This window comes from Globicephala melas, chromosome X, assembly GCF_963455315.2.
Source record: "Globicephala melas chromosome X, mGloMel1.2, whole genome shotgun sequence".
In the NCBI taxonomy this organism is placed as follows: Eukaryota; Metazoa; Chordata; class Mammalia; order Artiodactyla; family Delphinidae; genus Globicephala; species Globicephala melas.
The window spans coordinates 115,748,169-115,769,376 of record NC_083335.1 but is presented as its reverse complement, the minus strand read 5'-3'; the positions used below and the strand labels follow the sequence as shown (position 1 = coordinate 115,769,376).

Here is a 21,208-nt window from a genome sequence, read left to right as displayed (position 1 = left end):
GACTGGCTTGCAAGATGCAAAATGTGGAAGGAGTGAGGCAGACCTACATAGCAGTGCCCAGGGATAAAGCCAGGTCAGGAACCAAATAGCAGATGGATGTGGGGCGGTGGATAAGGGATTATCGATTCGAAGGGCTCAGGCAGGGAGACAAAACTGCAGCCTGCAGTCTCAAACACTGCGGGGAGGGGATGCTGAAGTCACTGCACTTGCCCAGACAGTATTCATTTCTCTAGCCCTACTGCCTAACACAATGCCTGGGTCACTCTCGGTACTCAGTAGACATTGAATGAATGATAGGGAAGGAAGATGGATGGAAATAGCAAATTCTGCCATTGTGAGTTTTATGGAGAACGGTGCCCACTGAAAAATGCACAGAACCTTTTAGAGCAATGACTTGCATCTGATTGTAGATGCATAGAAAACATGAATTGCTATGTGAATTCTACGTAATGAGCTTTTGTAATCCTTTCCTCATTTTTCATTGCAGGTACAATTCAGCTTAAATCTTTCATGGCTAGACAGGTTTTTGAATGCCACTTGTAGGTTCCAGGCTAATTTACTTAATAGCCGACTTATCTGAACCTTGAACAATATTACTGGGAGCATTTAGATTGAGAGAAAGAGTTTGGGAGGAAAATTTCCCCTTCAATTTCAAAAGGCTGTAATCAATTTATGTTTTTAATGACATTTCCTTTACTTTCTGCAGCAAGGGTAAAATCGCATTCTGTGTCAGTTATTTCTAACTATAAGTTCAAGGTTGAAAAAGACTGGCCTTATTCTCAGCAAGCTGTGTGATATTTTCCTTATTCTTTTACAGAGAAAACAAAGGAAAATAGAAAAATAAATGACAGTGTGTAGATAACAGAAAAGTAGTGCCGACATTTCCTCAATTTTCATTAAAGTCAGCTTTTATTGTTACTAGAGAAAAACATTTTTACAAAACACCAACTAGGCTGCTCTCCAAAGGGTGACTTTAACTTAAAATAACTTATTCTGTGGATGATGTATTTTTATTTTTTATTATTTATTATTTTTATTTTTTTTTTGCAGTACGTGGGCCTCTCACTGTTGTGGCGTCTCCCGTTGCGGAGCACAGGCTCCGGACGCGCAGGCTCAGCGGCCGTGGCTCACGGGCCCAGCCGCTCCGCGGCACGTGGGATCCTCCCGGACCGGGGCACGAACCCGTGTCCCCTGCATCGGCAGGTGGACTCTCAACCACTGCGCCACCAGGGAAGCCCGATGATGTATTTTTATTTTATTTTATTTTTTTAAAAATAGATCCGCCTTTGTTTCCTTTTCTTTTCTTTCTTCCTTTCTTCCCTCCCTCCTTCCTTCCTTCCTTCCTTCCTTCCTTTCTCTCTCTCTCTCTCTCTCTCTCTCTCTCTCTCTCTCTCTTTCTTTCTGCGCTGGGTCTTCATTGCTGCGCACGGGCTTTCTCTAGTTGTGGTGAGCGGGGGCTGCTCTTCGTTGCGGTGCATGGGCTTCTCATTGCGGTGGCTTCTCTTGTTGCGGAGCACGGGCTCTAGAGGCTCAGGCTTCAGTAGTTGTGGCGCACATGCTTAGTTGCTCCGTGACATGTGGGATCTTCCTGGACCAGGGCTCGAACCCGTGTCCCCTGTACTGGCAGGCGGATTCTTAACCACTGTGCCACCAGGGAAGCCCCATGATGTATTTTTAGTGTTAACATGTTCATTTCATGTTAACACCATGTCAGCCACATGAGAAGGGTAGAAATTTGTATAAAGAGGAGTACTAAAAATGAACCTAGGAATTCAAAATAATATATATTTTAATGTAAATTTAAAGATGTACTTGTTCTTAGCATTCTATCAAAAATAAAAGTTTCCCCAGGTGCTGTAGAGCCAATGATATTACTTTGAGATTTATTGTACCAACTCTGTGTGATATTGTCATGAAAATTTGTTTAAAAAAAAAAGTAAAAGGAGGTCTCCTGTTTCTAAGAGTAGCAGGGTTGTTCAGACCAATTCTCTAGATAAAATACTTTTTTAAAAGCTTAAAATTACTGATGAGCTGACAAAAGTACAAAAGTGAAGGAAGAGATAAAATAACAAGTGTTGGTGAGGATGTGCGGAATTGGAACCCTTGTGCACTGCTGGGGGGAAAGAAAAGTGGTGCAGCTGCTGTATGAGATAGTTTGCTAGTTCCTCAAAAAGTTAAACATAGAAATACCCTGTGATCCAGCAATTCTATTCCTAGGTATATATTCAAAAGCATTGAAAGCAGAGACTCAAACAGATTCTTACACACCAGTGTTCATAACAGCATTAGTCACAATATCCAAAAGATGGAAACGACCCAGGGGTCCATCAGCAGATGAATGATAAACAAAATGTGGTCTGTGCATACAGTGGGATATATTCATCCATAAAAAGGAATGAAATTCTCATACATGTTACAACATGGATGAAGTTTGAAAACATTATGTTAAGTGAAATAAGCCAAAGACAAAAGAACAAATACTCTATGGTTTCACTTATATGAGGTACTTTAGAATAGGCAAATTCATAGAGACAGAAAGTAGAATGGTGGTTACTAGGGGCTGGGGGAGGGGGTGATGGAGAGTTATTGTTGAATGGGTACAGAATTTCTTTGGGGGATGATGAAAAAGTTCTAGAAATGGATAGTAGTGCTTGTTGCACATTGTGAATGTACTAATGTCACTGAATTGTAAACTGAAAAATGGTTTAAATGGTAAGTTTTATGTTATGTATATTTTACCACAATAAAAGAAAAAAAAATGAAGGAAAAAATGAGAAAACTGGCAGGTAAATGAGCACAGAAACTGCTTTTGACCGGAGGGCATGTGCCATTTCTCAGAAAATTAGGACCTTTTCTTTACAGCCTCCAACCGCAAGAGAGACAGAAATCAAAGCCCAGTGTCTTTTTGTTGAGTTTTTAATATCCATCTTCATTCATTTTATCCTGAATGTGTTCATGACGCTTTCTGAATCAGAGACAGACTGTCATTAGTGTTATTTACCTAATAATCACTGCATTGGTCCCCTTGCCCCAGACCTTACCCCTGGGGCATCACATGAAAGCCAGATGGAAAAGTCCTATATGAGGGACCAGATAATCCACAGGTGAGGAATGAAGAAAAATGGGTTTTCTTTGCTTGTAAACAAGAGAAAGAGGCCGCTGCCTCCCCTTCTTCTTTCAAAAAGAGGGAATAAAACTTTGGCTCCTTGGAGACAGCATGAAAGGATCCTAGGTTCTTACCCTAACCTTCTGGAATGTAGTGAAATCTTTTCAGGGACCGCATAAGCCTGAATGTCTCTGGCTCTCCAAGGCCCTGAGCCTCATTTTCCCTTGAAATGTAAACACATACCCCCAAAGTTAAGTCCATCTGTCTGGAGTTCTCTCAGTGTGTACCTAGTTCTTAATTACCTTCCCAAGGGTTGCTCTTAGCTCAGCATCGCAAGTTTTCAGCAAAATTTATTCAGGAACACAAAAATATTTTCTCTACACCGTACACTGTTGAAGAACGCATTTTAAAAATTTTGATAAAGTTCGGTTTATCAATTCTTTGTATAATACTACTTAAGAATGCTTTTCCCGTAAGGTCAGGAACAGGAAAGGATTTCCACTCTCACCACTTCTATTCAACATTATACTGGAGGTTCTAACCAGTACATTAAAGCAAGGCGGGGGTGGGCGGTGTGGGGAGAAGGATTCGAAAGGGAAGAAGTAAAACTGATTTCATTTGCAGGTCACATGATCAGCTATGTAGAAAATCCTAAAGTGTCTACAAAAAGCATACTAGAATGGTCAGTGAGTTTAGCAAGTTGAACACAAGTCCCTGCAACGGAAGGCAGAGCGCGATAGCTGCTTTTACAGAGGTACCATGTCCTTTAGAAATACCCAGGTGGGGAGATTAATTCTCCTGGAGAAAGTGGAAGACATCATAGGAAATGGGCTATGAATCCGGTGTTTGGGGAAGGATTGATTTTGGTCAGGAAGAAGAGAATTTGTGGTCTAATGGGAGGGAACAGAAAAAAACCAAATGTCTGGAGGTGGAAAATCACAGGGAGCTCATTGCATTCTTTAATATAATTGACATGGAAAGTATGAGAAAGGGCCAGAAAGCAAGGTTGGAAAGAGATGGCAGAGGCCTTGAATGTCAGACCCAGAATTAAGGACTTTATCTGAGCAGCTCTAAATAATTCTCAACACCTTCCTTTAGATGAGTATAAAATTATTTTCTCAGCGTTAAAATAGTATTCTTGGGCTTCCCTGGTGGCACAGTGGTTAAGAATCCACCTGCCAATGCAGGGGACATGGCTTTGAGTCCTGGTCCAGGAAGATCCCACATGCCGCGGAGCAACCAAGCCCATGAGCCACAACTACTGAGCCTGCGCTTTAGAGCCCACGTGCCACAACTACTGAAGCCCGTGTGCCTAGAGCCCGAGCTCCACAACAAGAGAAGCCACCACGATGAGAAGCCCACACACCACAACGAAGAGTAGCCCCCGCTTGCTGCAACTAGAGAAAACCCACGCACAGCAGCAAGGACCCAATGCAGCCAAAAATAAATAAATTGAATAAATAAATAATTAATTTTAAAAAAATAGTAGTCTTCTTTTTCTATTGGCTAGTCAAAAAGGGTGATTATGTTCATAAGTAAAGTCACTCAAAGTGTACCTTTAGGTTTTTTTTTTTTGCAGTGCGCGGGCCTTTCACTGTTGTGGCCTCTCCCGTTGTGGAGCACAGGCTCCGGACGCGCAGGCTCAGCGGCCATGGCTCACAGGCCCAGCCGCTCCGCGGCATGTGGGATCCTCCCGGACCGGGGCACGAACCCATGTCCGCTGCATCGGTAGGCAGACTCCCAACCACTACGCCACCAGGGAAGCCCTACCTTTAGTTTTTTAAACTAAGCAAAATAATCCAATTTTATGTAAAAACATAAAATGAAAATATGAAATGTAATCTTTCAAATCCGCTGCTCTTGGGTATTTATCATCTTTCTCTCTCATCCTCGAATATAAGGTCTTTGAGGGTAGCAACATGTGATCTAAGTCTTTCATATTTGCCATTGCACAGGCCACTCGGTAGGCGTTTAATAAATCCTTGGTATCCAGCTGTAATGTAAAAGTGCAGCAATTCAGTGAGTGTTTCCAAGTTGAAAAAAAAGGAAAGAAGAATCCACAGCACCCAGCCAGGGAATAAATATGGGAGATAGGCTAGACATAAAGAGAGTTTATTTCCTGAAGCTCCTGCTTCTGGGACCCAGCGCTCAAGTGGAGGGTCTTTCCCCTCTCCAGGCCACGTTGAGCACCCTGGACAGTTCCCAAGGCACACAGCTTCCTCCTCCTACAATCCAGTACATAGAGGGGGACGTGGTTTACACATCTCAGAACACCATTCTGCTTTATTAAAAACTTTTTCTTATCCTGAAGGAAATGGGATGCAGCACCCTTCTTTCCCTGCCCACTCAATACCCTTTCCCATAGGAACCTCAAAGCACAAACCTCAACCCTTCAGAGACTGACCCCTCCATAGTAACTTCCACAATAAGCCCTGGAGTGGACAGACAGCCATACTGACACACTGTACCATGTGAGGAACTCACTTTCCTCTTGATCACACCAGCTCCTACTCAGAAAGGAAATTCTGAGGCTCTGAAGGCTGTTCCTTCTCCCAAGACAACTTCCCCATTGCAGGGTTTCTTCTAGGCATGCCAGTCTTCTTTTTTCTTTATAAATTTATTTATTCATTTATTTATTTCTGGCTGCGTTGGGTCTTTGTTGCTGTGCGCAGGCTTTCTCTAGTTGCGGTGAGTGGGGGATACTCTTTGTTGCGGTGCGCAGGCTTCTCATTGCAGTGACTTCTCATTGCAGAGCACGGGCTCTAGGCGTGTGGGCTTCAGTAGTTGTGGCATGAGGGCTCAGTAGTTGTGGCTCGCGGGCTCCACACCACTGGCTCAGTAGTTGTGGCGCATGGGCTTAGTTGCTCTGCAGCATGTGGGATCTTCCCAGACCAGGGCTCGAACCCACGTCCCCTGCACTGGCAGGCAGATTCTTAACCACTGCACCACCAGGGAAGTCCTTTGCCAGTCTTCTTTTTTATTTATTTGTTTATTTTTTTTGGCAGTCTTCTTAATGAGAAGATGTCCACCACCACCTGTGGACTGACTGATCTGTATTTTTTGTTTTGAAACCATGCGCCTAATTTTCTCAGTGTTGAATTTAAATAGATTGCTATTATTGTATTTACAGGCATACCTTATTTTATTGCACTTCACAGGTATTGCATTTTTTACAAACTGAAGATTTAGAGCAACCCTGTGTTGTCAGATGATGGTTAGCATTTTTTTAGCAATAAACTGTTTTTAATTAAGGCATGCACATTGGTTTTTTTTAGACATAATGCTATTGCACACTTAATAGACTACAGTATAGTGTAAGCATCACTCTTATATGTACTAGGAAACCAAAAAATTCATGACTTGCTTTATTGTGATATTTGCTTTATTTCCGTGGTCTGGAACCAAACCCACATCTCCGAGGTCTGCCTGTGTGTGTGTGTGTTTGTTTGTGTGTGTGTGTTTGTGTGTCTGTGTGTGTGTTTGTGTGTGTGTTTGTGTGTCTGTGTGTGTCTGTGTGTTTGTGTGTATGTGTGTACATACAGATTGATTGATTATAAGGAGTCGGCTCCCATGATTATGGAGGCTGAGAAGTCCCATGACCTGCCATCTGCAAGCTGGGGACCCAGGAGAGCCAGTGGTGCAGTTCCAGTCCAAGGTCAGGAGAAGGCCCATGTCCCAGTTCGGAAACAGTCAGGTGGAGAGTGAATTCTCCCTTGAATGAGGCCCACCCACACTGGGGAAGGTGATCTGCTTTATTCAGTCTATGGGTTGAGATGTTAATCATCTCATCTAGAAGCACCTCACAGATACACCCAAAATAATGTTTAACCAGATATCTGGGCATCCCTTGGCCCAGTCAAGTTGACACATACAATTAACCGTCACAAATAGTGAGCGGTTTGCAAATGTAAATGTGGAGTTTGTATTCCCCACTTTATTTATTTATTTATTTTGGCCATGCATGGCTTATGGGATCTTAGTTCCCCAACAGGGATTGAACCCGGACCCCAGCAGTGAAAGCTCTGAGTCCTAACCGGTGGACCTATATTCCCCACTTTGAATGTGTCTCCATTAAGGCAAATCGAATTGGCCACCTGCATATGAGTCCTAGGGTTCACCCACAGCCTTGACTATTTACCTACCACCTGTGTTTGGCGTGAGCCTATCTCCAATGTAAATAACATTCCTCCTGTTTTGAAAAACTTCACGAAAGAATTGGGTCTAGAGCAGTGGTTTCAACCCGGGTGATTCTACCTCCCAGTGGATATTTGGCAATGGCTGGAGACATTTTTAGTTGTCACAACTGGAGGTGCTACTGGCATTTAGTGGGTAGAGGCCAGAAATTCTGCTAAACATCCCCCAGTGTACAGGGCAGCCCTGCAACAAAGAAGTATCCAGCCGAAAATGTCAGTAATGCTGAGGTTGAGAAATCCTGGTCTAGAGAAAAGGAGACATTCCATAGCACTCAACACAATGTGCCCCAAATGTCCCCGTCTGTGTCATGGGAAGCCAGTGCTTTCTGAAAGCTTTCTGAATCAGCATCTTCCCACTGAGTTTAAATTACTCGGTAGGATCTAGCATTAACACTGGCAACTTCGAATGGCTTTAAGGCAGGCATGTTAAATCTCAAATTTGGATGAAACACAAGCAAGCCATGTGAGAAGTTCACAGCACTTTGAAACCTAGGAGAGCTGTGAGAATTGCATGCAGGTGTGGCTTCATTCCAGCTCATAGTGCCAAATAGCCCATAGTGAGTTCTCAGATGGGTGGAGCAAATATTCATTTTCATCAGAGGCAAATGCTGAAATTGCAGTTATGGGCCTCTTTAGAAGGTGCCGCTTTATTCCCAGTGTAACATTGCTTCGATTCTAACTGCACAGGGTTGTCCTGATTCATAGGGGTCAGTGGCAGAGCTCTGATCATCAATCTTGTTTCTTGACTTGTCGATTTATGTGCTCCGTGCCAAACCTGATTGCTTTTTTTCTGAAACGAGTAACCTGTGAATCTTTGCTCATGGTCAGGAAAAAAGTCCCTGTTAATAATTTACAAAAGACAGAGCTCGTCCTCTTTTGCATCCTCAAATCTCTCAAAGCACGTGATTGTCTCAGCATATCTGGTTTCCAAGTAGCTGAGTGATGAAATACGATTGGCCTCGCAGCATCGATTCCTCCTCTCCTTCCCCCTCACTCTTCTTGTCTAGCAGTTGTTTGTTGTGATACAAACATTCTTCTTATAAAGGACTCAAAAACCGAGTTCTTTCTCTCCATCTTTAGGCAGAGGTGAGCTGATTTGGCTTGCTACCATGGGTGAGGATCTTGAAGGAGAAACTTGGCTGAACTTCTCCATTCCCTGGGGCTTCGGCAAGGCAGTAGAGGATGAAGGAGCACACCTATGCCCGTGAGTAATAGTCCTCAAGTGCAAATATCAAGGGGCTTATCATTGCTTTTGGAGATTAGCTCATGTTTTTCGGTAGGGTGAATTTTTTTGCACAAGGGTTGAAAGCCATGTGTCAGAATTATATAAGAATGATGCCTTTGATACAAAAGTGATGAGATGCTTCTGAGTTTTTGTCCCGGTAATTCTAATATTTCAAAAGAATATTGCAGGTGAGGTGGGAATATCCTGTAAAAGAAAAGTACAAAACTGTACACTACTCTGGTTATTTCCTTAAGACTCAATGTCCAGAGGCATTTTGGGGAAAACAGAAACTGGTATCAGCTGCTCGTCCTTATATATGGTATTATAATAGGGTATAATTCTGTAAACTTTTGATTGCACTTTTTGCAAGGGAAATTGGATTGTGCTGTGTTTATTTTCTTTTAAAAAGGTATCTTCTCAGAGAAAAATGTATCTGTCTGGATGAAAAGTTTTGATTTTTAAACAGAAAATGCTATGTTGCCTATGCAAATTGGTGTGTGTTTAATCGCTTCTTTGTGTTCAGTGGTCTTGATAAAGAAGTTTTGCTCTTTTGAGAAAAATCAGCGTTTTACAGCAAGTTCAGATCATTGCTGAGTGGCTTATGGTTTATATAAATATGGAATTCTTTCTCGAGGTTGTCAAAGTTTCAAGTCTGAGAAATTTGTCAGTGATGAGTACATTTCGGAGTGCTGATTGGAAGGTTTCCAGTCATTCTGCTCTTTAATGCTTCCTCATTAATCACCGGCACTGTGTATTTTAAGCCACTTACGAATTTGTTTAAATGCTATTCTTTCAGTAGACTCTATGATTATTGAGTGTTTAAGCATTGCAGTGGGAACATTGTGTGGAGGCCCAAGTATAAAGGAACTGCCACAGGTTAAAGAAGCTCTCCAAATGGATAAAATTCATTACCCTTGAATTTTACTACTTGGGACTTTGAGCCAAATAATTTTTAGAGGCGCCATAATTTTCCACGACAGTAATCACTTGGTGGCACTCTTTGTTTTAAAACAGTTTAACTCATTTGCATGAGTGCCGGTGAAACCTCTTTCTGTTATGTAGTTCACTGTAAGGAAAATTTAGAAATTGATGTTGTCCTTATGTGGGACTAAAACACACAAAACGGTCGACATTTTGGAACTAGCAACGATGATCCCTCAAAACTACTGTTTGCTTGTGACATAATTTCATTGGATAACTTTCCTTTTTAGTACACACATTTTCCTGCTGATTTCATACTTGAAGGATGAAATGATTGAATATTTGGGCTAAGGAAAGGGACTCCTTAAGACATAGGGTCCTGAGACTTGTGTCTCTTTCTTGCCTGGTCAATAACATAAAAAGAAATAGATTCAGCTTCCAAGCATATTGTTTATGAGTTTGGGAGAAAGTAGGTAATAAAAGAGAGAAGAAATATTTTAAATCAAAATACTAAAGCCAAACTACTGAATTCCAATTTGATGGTTTGTTGGCCATAGTTTTAACTCCATGCATCCACTGAAAAGTCTAGTATGTCTTGTTTTATTAGAATTAATGCTAGGTATATCTCTAAAGACTGAAGTTCTATGTTATCCCTGGATGTGCTCAGTCATTAGATGATTCAGGTTAGTGCATTATTAATTTTATTATATATATATAATTCTGTTTTATTTTTATGACTCAACGTAAAAAGCAGCCATTATTATAACTTCAGCTCATGTCTCCCGTGGAGGATGCTCTGAAGTATAGAAGTATGTAAATGTGGTTCAAGATTCAGTGAATGGGGGTAATTTTCATAGAGCAACAAGTGATGCTCAGTTGAGTCCCACGTCTGCTGCTGGCTTCACAGGAATAAGATCTAAAATCCTGAGTCTGTCCTCCATTCAAGCAGTGCAGTGTTCGCAGACTAGTGGTCCCTGCACCCCTCATCCATGTGCCTCATTGCTGATCTGAAGGAGTTATCATAAGACTGATGTGAGGAGGAGAATGGTTCACTTCCTGAAGTTTTATATTCCTTCAAAATTAACGTGATTTGAGATTGTTTTTGTTGTTGATTAGAGAGCAACTGGTCCCTTTGCCCAGGAGAGCAGCCACAGAGGATGCTTAGGACTATGGTTTCTGGAACCAGCCTGACCTGGGTGTGTGCTCTGGTGCCTTCTCTTATTGGCTGTATGACTTTGGGCAAGTTCGTCCGTTTCATTAAACCTCAGTCCCCACATCTGTAAAGAGAGGATAATATCTACCTCGTGTGGTTGGAGGGGTAAGTGAGTTACTATAGGGACAGCCCCTAGCACAGTGCCTGGCTCATCCAATTATCTAATTTCCAATGATGATTCTTATTGTTAGTACTAGTAGCAGTGATAGTGAAGCCTTTCAAAAGCAACCTTGCTTGCAGGTCTTTAAGTCTGAGTGAAAGGTATAGATTATATTGCTATATCAATCTTTTAATAGGAAGAGTGATTCTTTTAGGACTTGGGAAAAGGAGTGAGTACAGGAGGATAGGAGGGAGTTTAGTACTTCTATGCAATTTCTTTGGTTTTTAAGCACAAAGCTTGGTAGAAAGTATAGTGAAAACATTAGTGAATTTGAAACAGGAGTGAAAAAATGGGATAAGTTTATTTCAGTTCAACAAATACTTATTGAGGATCTACCAATGTACTAATTGCTGGAGTACAAAGATAAAAGTCAAGGCTGTAATGAGAAGCTACAACACACCTAACAGAATGGCAAAAATGAAAAATGCTGGCAATGCCAAGTGCTAGGAAGGATGTGGAACAACTGAAAGTCTCATACATTATAGCAGCAAAACAGTATCGCTTTTGGAGACCACTTGTTGATTTCTCATAAAGCTAAGTATACAGTTGCCGTAAGCCCATATGATCCCACTCCTGGGTATTTACCCTAGAGAAATGAAAACTCACGTTCACAGAAAAACCTTTCACAAATGTTTATAGCAGCTGTATTCGAAATTGCCCCAAACTGGAAACACCCCATATATCCTTCAGTGGATGAATGGATAAACAAGCTGCATTAAATCCTCACAATGAAATACTACTCAGCAATAAAAAGGAACAAACTATTGATATACATAACAATTTGGATGAATGTCAGACACGTTACGCTGAGTGAAAGAAGCCAGTTTCAAAAGGTTACATACTGTCTGGTTCTATTTGTATGACAGTCTCAAAAAGACAAAAGTACAGTGACAGAGAACAGATCAATGGGTTCCAGGGGTTAGAGGTGGAAGGAGTGTGTGATAGTGCCTTGTGTGACAGAACTATTCTGTATCCTAATTGTGGTCATGGTTGCAGGAATCTATACATGTGATAACATTTATAGAACTATATGTCCAAAAAAGGTCAATTTTAGTATGTGATAATTTAAAGCATAAAAAATGAGAAAACAGAGTTCTTGTCCTTGAGGAGTTCACAGGTGCAATGAGGGACAAACACAAACACAAATAATTACAGTACAGTGGAGTGAATGTAGTAATTGTAACCTGCTGAGAGCAGTTACCAACAATCTTGACGTGCCGCACTGGCATACCATGACTGGGTCACAAGTGTACCTAGATGGTGCTGCACAAGGACTGTGGTGGCCTGAGACCCAGGCCATGCGCAGCCTTATGCATTTACCCTCAGCCATTTTCTATGTGTACCAAGATGTGAAAAAGTTTGGGAAGGCCTGGCTTAGGATATTACGAGGGCACAGGGGAAGACCACTTTGCCTGGTTGCTTGGGAGGAGATGGGTACCGAAGAGGCTTCATAGGGGAGATAATACCTGCAGTGGGAATTGAAGGATAAGAGGGAGATAGCTAGGCAAAAGAGAGCTCCTCCAGGGGAGTGGGAGGGCATTCCAAGCGAGCCATTCCTTGCCTGAAAAAGGCACAGAGGAGAGAAAGACTGGGGTGTGAGTTGGGAACTCTAGGGTATTCAAAATTATAGGAATACAGAGTGAACAGATTTATAGATAGACTTGTATAATAAAGGAACATTTTGTTTTCTGATAGTAGATTTTGAGCATATTTAGAGGTGGATGGGGACGAGGCAGCAGAGAGGGCCATTTGATAAAAGAGAAAGGAGGCTGGAGGGATGAGATAACGGGAAGAGGTATAGGGTTCCATCTTAATTGTCAAGTGTTGGAGAACCCTCTTGTAACATGTGGAGCATTACTGAAAGACTCTGCCTTCTGGGAGGATCTTTTCATTCATTCATTTTCATGCATTCATTCATCATCAGTTCATTCCACAAATCTTTATTGAGCACCCACCTGCATGCTAGGCACTATTTTAGGTCCTGGGATTCCAACAGTGAACAAAACAAAGTCCCAGCTTTTATACAGTTGATATTTTACAGGCTAAAGGAGCTCAACTTTGGACAATTTTGAAGTGTAAAGGGCCTCTCAGGTAATAATACCTAGTAGGCAGGAGCTGTAAAGAGCAGTCTGGGCTGAAAATACAAATTGGGACTCACTGGCACAAAGATAGAAATTAGAGCCTGAGAAATTGATTAAATAATCAATTTTTATACCTTAACAAAGCTGGAAAAAAATCTAATTTTTTCACCAAAATTCTCAATGATTTGCCATCAGGACCTGTCCTTATGTGAGAGAAAGGAGAGATGCATCTAGCTGATGCTATAACCCAAAGGTACTCATCCATCCATATTCCTTTTTTATGACATCCTGGTAAAGGGTTCTCTAATCTTTCTAGAAGATAATTAAGTCTTAAAATTTAAAAATATCTTGGATGTGCAGAGCATTATACTAAGATCTGGGCAGGGTAGAGAGGAGGTAAAAAAAGTAGACCTAGTATCAGTTCGGAAAACAGAGTCTACAAGGAGAGAGAGCCTCTGGACCCTTTGTAAATATTTGTGGTACTTGAAAACAGCCATAAGCAGACAAGCAGAAATTCTCGGTTGCTAAGGGGACTGAATCTTGCAGTATATATGCACAGGAAGAATTGTAAAGTAATCGAGGACACTTCCAAACGCAGTATGTTCTGAAGTCAATTATTGATGACCTGAATCCACAACAGCTTGGAATACCATAGCCAAGTTCTTGGGTTTGATTTTAGATAATGTAAATAGACACACGGTGTTTTGAAGAGATTTTTTTTTTGGCTGCGTTGGGTCTTTGGTGCTGCACGTGGGCTTTCTCTAGTTGTGGCGAGCGGGGGCTACTCTTAGTTGCGGAGCACGGGCTCTAGGTGTGCGGGCTTCAGTATTTGCGGTGTGCGGGCTCAGTAGTTGTGGCTCGCAGGCTTAGTTGCTCCGCGGCATGTGGGATCTTCCCGGACTAGGGATCGAACCCATGTCTCCTGCATTGGCAGGTAGATTCTTAACCACTTGCGCCACCAGGGAAGTCCGAAGAGATTTTTTAATGAAACGGTTTTGACCCAGCTGTGTTGTTAGAGCTCTTGTGACTCAGGTAGTTATTGATGCCACTGCATGGACATGGCCCAAGACCAAATCATTAAAATTCCAGGTGCTCTGATAACCAGGAAATAAACCAATGGATGTCCTTTCTCCATCCTAGGGCCTCATCTCCCCTGTGGTGGGCTTTGGAGAAGCTGGGAGTTAGAAGTGAGGAGGTAAAGAGTAGGTTCAGGCACCCTCTGGCGGGCAAACCCCCCATAACGAGGAGTCACATGCTAACCATTGTCCTCCGCTCATAAAGGCCACGCTCAGCTGAGTGACCACTCATTCTTGGAGCTAACATAGACATCTTGAATGGTCTATACCTCGTGTTAATGAATTTCACCTATAAAATTACAATGGCTCTACTTGTTTACATTCAACAGAGAATTATACTTAACTAAAAATTCAACGTATTTCCTTTTCCATTTGATAACTCAAGAATAGACACCTCTGATATTTGAAGGCCTCTTGAGCATACTCAATTTTATTGGTCAGTGTTATGTTGGACACTAGGGGGAAAGAGGAGGAAGTTGTGTTCCTATTCTCAGCTCCATACTGCACAGAAAGTCTTGAAATAAAGTTCGTTTCCCCAAACGAACTTTTTGGCCAACCCAATATATATTCTCTCTCTATAGAATCCATTCACCAATATTCATATTATAAATTTCCTTTGAATTGATGGTTTTAAGAGATAGTTGAGATACCCTTAGATACTTAGTTCTAACAGACTTTGAACGATCTTTATTGCCTTTTTATTATAAAGTTAATGGATACTTATAAAAATTCAGAAAAATAACTGAAATGAATAAAGTAGAAAGTGAAATTCGTAGAATTGAAGAGGGGTTAAGTATAGAATAAGGATCACAGAAGTCTGTCCTATGCATGACTTGGTAACGACATGCCAGTCTCACATTTTGGAGGGTCCCTTTTGGCAAGGGACCTGACTCAGAATTGCTGAGTCCTAGTGTTCCTTTCATCAAGAGGGCCCATAAAAATGGCTCCATCAGACTCATTGTGTTATTCTTCTTCTGGGTGTGCATCCAAAAGGATTGAAAGCAGGTTCTCGAAGAGATATCTGTACACTCACGTTTATGGCAAAAGTTTTCACAGCAACCAAAAGGTAGAAGCAAACCAAGTGTCCATCACAGATGAATGAATAAGCAAAATGTGGTCTATGCATGCAATGGAATGTTATTCAGCCTTTAAAAGGAAGGAAATTCTGACACATGCTACAGCAAGGGTGAACCTTTAGGACATTATGCCAAGTGAAATGACAGACACAAAAAGACAGATACTCTTGTATGAGGTCCCTAGAGTAGTCAAATTCATAGAAAGTAGAATGGTAGTTGCGGGGGGGAGCGGGGGGATGGCGGGTTGTTGGAGTTTCAGTTTTGCAAGATGAAAAACTTCTGGAGATCTGTTGTACAACAATGTAAATATACTTAACACTAGTGAACTGTACAGTAAAAAATGGTTACGACAGTAAATTTTATGTTATGTATATTTTACCACAATTAGAAAAATTTTTTAATGTTAAAACTGTATGTCAACACGGCCTGCTTGAGTATACACATCACCTATAAAATTAAAACTCCTCTAGTGCCACGCAGCCATGAGGTGTTACTGTTGTCACGTTCTTTGTCCTCCGGTGTCTTCGAGTTAGAGGGCTTCAACAACAGACCCAGGGGGTGCATGAACTCCTCCATACTTAATGCAGATTCTTATTTGTTTAAGCATTTTTTTCTGGGGAAAAGGGCCTATCACTTTCTTCAGTTTCTCAGAGAGGCGTATGGCTCCCTCCCTGCCAGTAAAGGCTTAGAAGTGCTGCCCAACAGATTGTCTCTATTCAATAGACTTTATTAAATTAACTGTGCACAAAAGCTATTATGTGAAAGCTTTGAGTTTAATATATACTCAAATAAAGCAAAATCTTATTAAGGCTCATTTGTGTGATTGATTATTCCATCTACGCTTTCAGTAGCTGGGATGAATTTATGGCTAAATACTTATGAAACCAAGGTCCCCCTGTGAGATGCCCAGCTTAGAGAGTGCTTTATTCCGCGAAGAGATACCTGCCCTGAGGAGTCATATTTGTTAGTTTCTTAGCTCTTCTGACACAAATCAAGAATGTGAAAAAAAAAAAAAAAAAGAATGTGTATCTGATAGTAATCAGTAATTCAGACCTCGCCAATGTGTACTCCCTGTTCATAATTTTCTCCAAAATGCACTCCTGTTTTCTGAAGATTTTTAAGATGACAATTAGGGAGTCTCCTACTGTCTCAATAAAGTGGATTTCTAGAAGGAAACAGTTAGGAAAGATGTTGGAATTACAGAGAGGAGATCGATTTAGACAAACCGTTTGTTGTTGGTTTTTTTCCTCAGTTACAAAGCACAGACAAACTCAGTGTTTTGAAAAGCAAACAGAGATGTCACAAGGTCCTTCCCCAGGCAATTCAACATGCACTTGAAGGACCCTTCTGTGACAAGGACTATGCTTTGCCCTTTCAAAGCCCACTCTCAGGTAAAGATGGTTATCCTGTATTATAGATAATGGCTGACAGGATTGAACAGAATCCTCCCAGGGGACTGAAACTAATGGGTTGGAAGTTCTGTGTCTTTAATTTATTTGCCGGAGGAATGCCATCTCTCCTCCCCAATACAGAACTCAAAACCCCAAAGCAGAGAATATACACACTCACACACAAAGCCATTTTTGATTTTTTGTTATTGAATTTTTTTGGCTTATTCTGTTTCTCTGTTTTTTAGTATTAATTTTGTAACCTGTTAGTCATATCTTAATAGCAACTCTGCTTTCTGACTCAGGATTTTTGTACTAATGGCTCCCTTTTTCTGGAATATTTTACCACTCACATCTCTGCTCACATGTCTCCTTCTCAGACACAAAATTTTCCTGAACACCTTACCTAAAACTTGTTCATGCTCAGTGCTCGCCTCCTCTAGATGCAGCTTGAATTTTCTTCAGAGTACTTGCAATCATCCAGCATTCTATAAATTTATCAGTTTGCTTATTGTCTGTTTTTCCCCACCCTGGTTTAGGTACTCAACAAATAAATATCCCTTTACTTAGGTTTTTTTTGGCTGCACTGGGTCTTTGTTGCTGCACCCGGGCTTTTCTCTAGTTGAGGCCAGCGGGGGCTACCCTTTGCTGCGGTGCACTGGCTTCTCATTGTGGTGGCTTCTCTTGTTGCAGAGCACGGGCTCTAGGTGTGCGGGCTCTAGAGCGCAGGCTCAGTAGTTCTGGCACACGGACTTAGTTGCTCCGTGACATGTGGATCTTCCCGGACCAGGGCTCGAACCCGTGTCCCCTGCATTGGCAGGCAGATTCTTAACCACTGTGCCACCAGGGAAGCCCCTTTACTTAGGTTTTAAATTACTGTAGCTTTTTCAATATTGGCCTTTTAACTTCATTGTTAAATGGATAAGTGAAGGAATGTTCAAAGGATTTAACTATGAGATTGAAAAAAAAAAGAAGTCCTATATTTTCTTACTTCCTCTCTCCAAGGCTGTCCTTGAGAAAGCTTGCATGCATTGACGTGTGTTCAGGTAGTGACTGTAGATTGCGGACTATGTACCTGGCACTGATCTATATGCTAGTGGGAGGGTAACATTATACCCTTACTAAGCTGGTCTTTGGTCTTTGTGAATACTTGAACACTCGACTATGATTTTGGGTTGGAACTTTCGTCTAAAACAAGTACTATTCTGAGGTCTCACATTACCAGTATGTCAGGATTGTGTTCTTTCCCCTTGGGTTTTCATGGGGAAAGAGGTAGCAAAATGATAACATAGACAAATGGAGTTTTGAGAGGGTGCCTACAAGATTAATTTCTTGTTCTAAAAAAATGTATTGGTTGATTTATTATCCAATACGGTTAAAACATGATGTGTAAATGCATAATCTTCTTATAGAAAATGCTTTAAAAGAGTATTATAAAAATAAGCATAATTTTATTTTTCTTACATCTTATTCTTAAACATTGAACTCATTTTATTGGAATATTATTGGAAATTTTTAATTCTGAGGTTTCACATTGCCAATAGCAACCACCTAATAGAAAAGACTTTCCAAAATGAAGTATATTATAACCAGGATGTGGATGAGAGGGCTAAAGATGATCACTACATACATTGAATCCTTTATATTTATTTCCCAATTCTATTTTGTATACTCTTTTCACTTTCAAAGTTCTATGTCGTCATCTTTTGGCTTTCACACTATTCCTTCACAATTTTTACCTGTGTTAAATCTCTGAAATTCAACTATTTGTATTTCTATCACATATATTCTATAATATTCTTAAATCTCCACAATTTACTAATTTAGTGAAATTATGTGTGTCATAGCAAATAGTAATTTCAAAGATCTCTTTAAAATTGTCATTCTCTGTATAAAGGACTTTGAGAACTTTCTAGAATGTATTTGTCAATAGGGCTGAGTTTTTCCTTTTTCTACAGCAAATTTGAACACCATTACTCAATCTTTACATACTTCTTTTTACTCCTTCATTTATCCAGGTCTAAGTTGTACTTCCTCTGGTGAATTGTTCTCTAATAACTCCAGAATACACTGACTGAACTCCTTTTAGGTGTCCATAGAACTTTATTGTTGATATTAAAATATTTTGATTCTCAAATACAGGCTTAGTGCACTTTTATTAATTGATGCATGTTTTCTTTGTAACATACTACCGTTCCCAAATATATTGCAAGTTTCTTGGAATTATGTCTCCAACTTTTCTCACAGGAGCCCTGAATAAGTACTTATTAAATTGAACTGAATACAGAAGAGAGATCTGTAAACGTAAACGTCAGCTCTTGGCATATATTCTACCCTCCATTTGGTAGGCATGTTTCTTTGTAGTTCTTCCAACAGTTCTGGCTTTTGAAGTTTGTACTATCTCCTATGTGAGTAAAACATGTATATCAGCTATGAATTGCTATGTAACAAACCACCCCCAAAACATAATGCCTTTAAAAATAGATTTGTTATTTCTCATAATTCTGTGGATTGGGCTCAGCGGGGTGGTTCATCTGCTGCATGAGATCTCAGCTGGAGTCACTTGTATAGCTGCATAAAGTTAGGTGGAACTGGGGCTGGAATGTTCAAGACAGCTATGCTCACATGTTTGGCCCCTCAGCTGCAGTGCTTAGAGCTGGGGCAGGTGGCCCTCTCCCTCTTCTCATTCAGCAGTCTAGCCTGAGCTTCTTTACATGGCAGCTGGGTCCTAAGAAGGCAAAAAGGAAAGCTGCTAAGCTTCCTCAGGCCAGATCCTGGAAGTCACACAGCTTTATTTCTGCCACATTCTCCCAGTCCAGACAAGTCCCAGGACCAGCCAGATTCAAGGGGAGGGGCTCCACCTCTCAATGAGGGGGAGCAGCAAAGTCACACTGCAGAAGAGAAGGTAGTGTGGGAGGAACTGTAGGCAGCCGTTTTTTCAGATAATCTATCACAGCATGATAGCATGAAAGGAATGTGAAATCATCTAGGTAAACTTTAAAAATTTTACATATGAGAAAGCTGAAGCCTAGAGGAGTGAGATGGCTTACCCAGGGTACCACAGCTGGTTTCCTAGACCCTTGCTACATAAAGTGTGGTCCCTGGACCAGTAGCATCAATATCACTGGGAGCTCATCAGAAATGCAGACTCTCAGGCTCCCCCGGACCTACTGAACCAGCATCTGTCTTTTCCCACGATCCCCAGGGGCTCTGAATGCACATTAAAGTTTACTGAGAGGCACCATTGCTCTTTTTACTTCCAAAAACTGAGACAGGGGCTTCCCTGGTGGCGCAATGGTTGGGAGTCCGCCTGCTGATGCAGGGGACACGGGTTCAAGCCCCGGCCTGGGAAGATCCCACATGCCGCGGAGCGGCTGGGCCCGTGAGCCATGGCCGCTGAGCCTGCACGTCCGGAGCCTGTGCTCCGCAGCGGGAGAGGCCACAACAGTGAGAGGCCCGCGTACCGCAAAAAAAAAAAACCCACAAACTGAGACAGAAGACCTACCACCTACGAAAGAAGAATATTTTACAGTCAGAGACTTGACTCAGCATGGAAAAAGCTTTGTTTACTTAGTACCTATTATGTTTTTTTAAAAGCACTGCCCTTAGATCTTTACAATTACTCTTGAATTTAATCTTTTCAACAACACTGAGGGGTAATTATTATAATTTGCATTTTACAAAAGAGGAAACGGATGCTCAAAGATCTGTACCTGTACCTAGTGGAGCAGAATTCAAACCTAGGGTTTTCTGACTCCAAACTCCATGCTCTTAATTATGGGACCATATACACTGGCAACTGCCATATGGCAGCAGTGAAGGAGTCTAAATGTTTAGAAGAAGAGCCTGTTAGAGGGGAGCCATGGCGTGTGGCTGGCTTGGTGAGCTGTTGCTTTTCTCCTGACGCCTCCCACTCCCACCTTGCCTAAAGCGAAGAGGCTGGCACGGGTGTGTGACAGATGGCACGGCCCCACTCTGCCATATGTGTGCTGCTCCCCATTCCTGGGCACACAGCTGCCTGACACAGGCCTTGCCAGTTGGGCAGCTGCCTCTCGAGGTGTGTCCAAGGGCTGTTGCTCAGAGGGTGCAGTCCAGCATTTTCTCCCCTTTCCCTTTTAGACATGCTTTCCTTCCACTACTTGGGTCTCCACTTGGAGCAGAGAGCCCTGTTTGGGCTCTGACAGGGAGCCAGTACCAGACCTTGAGCTGCACATAACAGGTGGCATGTGGATGAAGCTCATCCAAAAGTGGGCGAGCCAAGGTGAGGAGCAGGGAACGGCTCCTCCTGGAATCCCGCTTCTGGAAGAGCTCGGTGCCCGCCAGAGCTTCCTTCCAACAGCTGCGCGTGGGCTGGAGAGGCAATTTCCTCCCTGCTGTTCCCTTTCCAGGAACGAGAGAGGAAGGAATGAAGAATGAGGACCAAGTGCAAGCAAGGGCACTCCTCTTCCTAGACGCAGAAGCCGTGGGAAGAGAGAGCCAAGAAAGAAAGCTCCAGAATCCTTCCACATTGGAGTAAAGAGAGCAAGATTCATGTTTGCTTTGGTCCTGTCAGCACGTTATGCCACCACTGGATAGGTTAACAGTTGACATCTAACACTGGTTGTGCAGTATTAGCCCCAGTGCTATGATTACCCTCTCTGGATTCAAATTTACATGCTATCACTTTCTTTGGGTAATTTACTCCATCTTCATAAGCTTCAGGGTTCTCATCTGGAAACTAGGAGTAATAATTTTATCTCCTCATATGGTTGCTGTGAGGAATAAATGGG

The 21,208-nt window shown here is 41.8% G+C and overlaps 1 protein-coding gene across 5 annotated transcripts in view; it reads left to right on the top strand.

Annotated features, from left to right (window-relative positions):
• The window catches only part of FRMPD4 (FERM and PDZ domain containing 4), a 797,331-nt gene that overhangs the window by 50,450 nt on the left and 725,673 nt on the right, over nt 1–21,208 (top strand). For 4 of the 5 annotated variants that reach the window (XM_060292295.1, XM_060292298.1, XM_060292294.1 and 1 more), the window contains one exon: nt 8,380–8,503. In XM_060292295.1, the coding sequence (XP_060148278.1) occupies nt 8,409–8,503 (95 nt within the window). In that variant the 5' untranslated portion in view covers nt 8,380–8,408. Of the gene's footprint in view, nt 1–1,165; nt 1,245–8,379; nt 8,504–21,208 lie in introns of those variants that run through there. The other variant, XM_060292296.1, reaches the window with a different exon arrangement.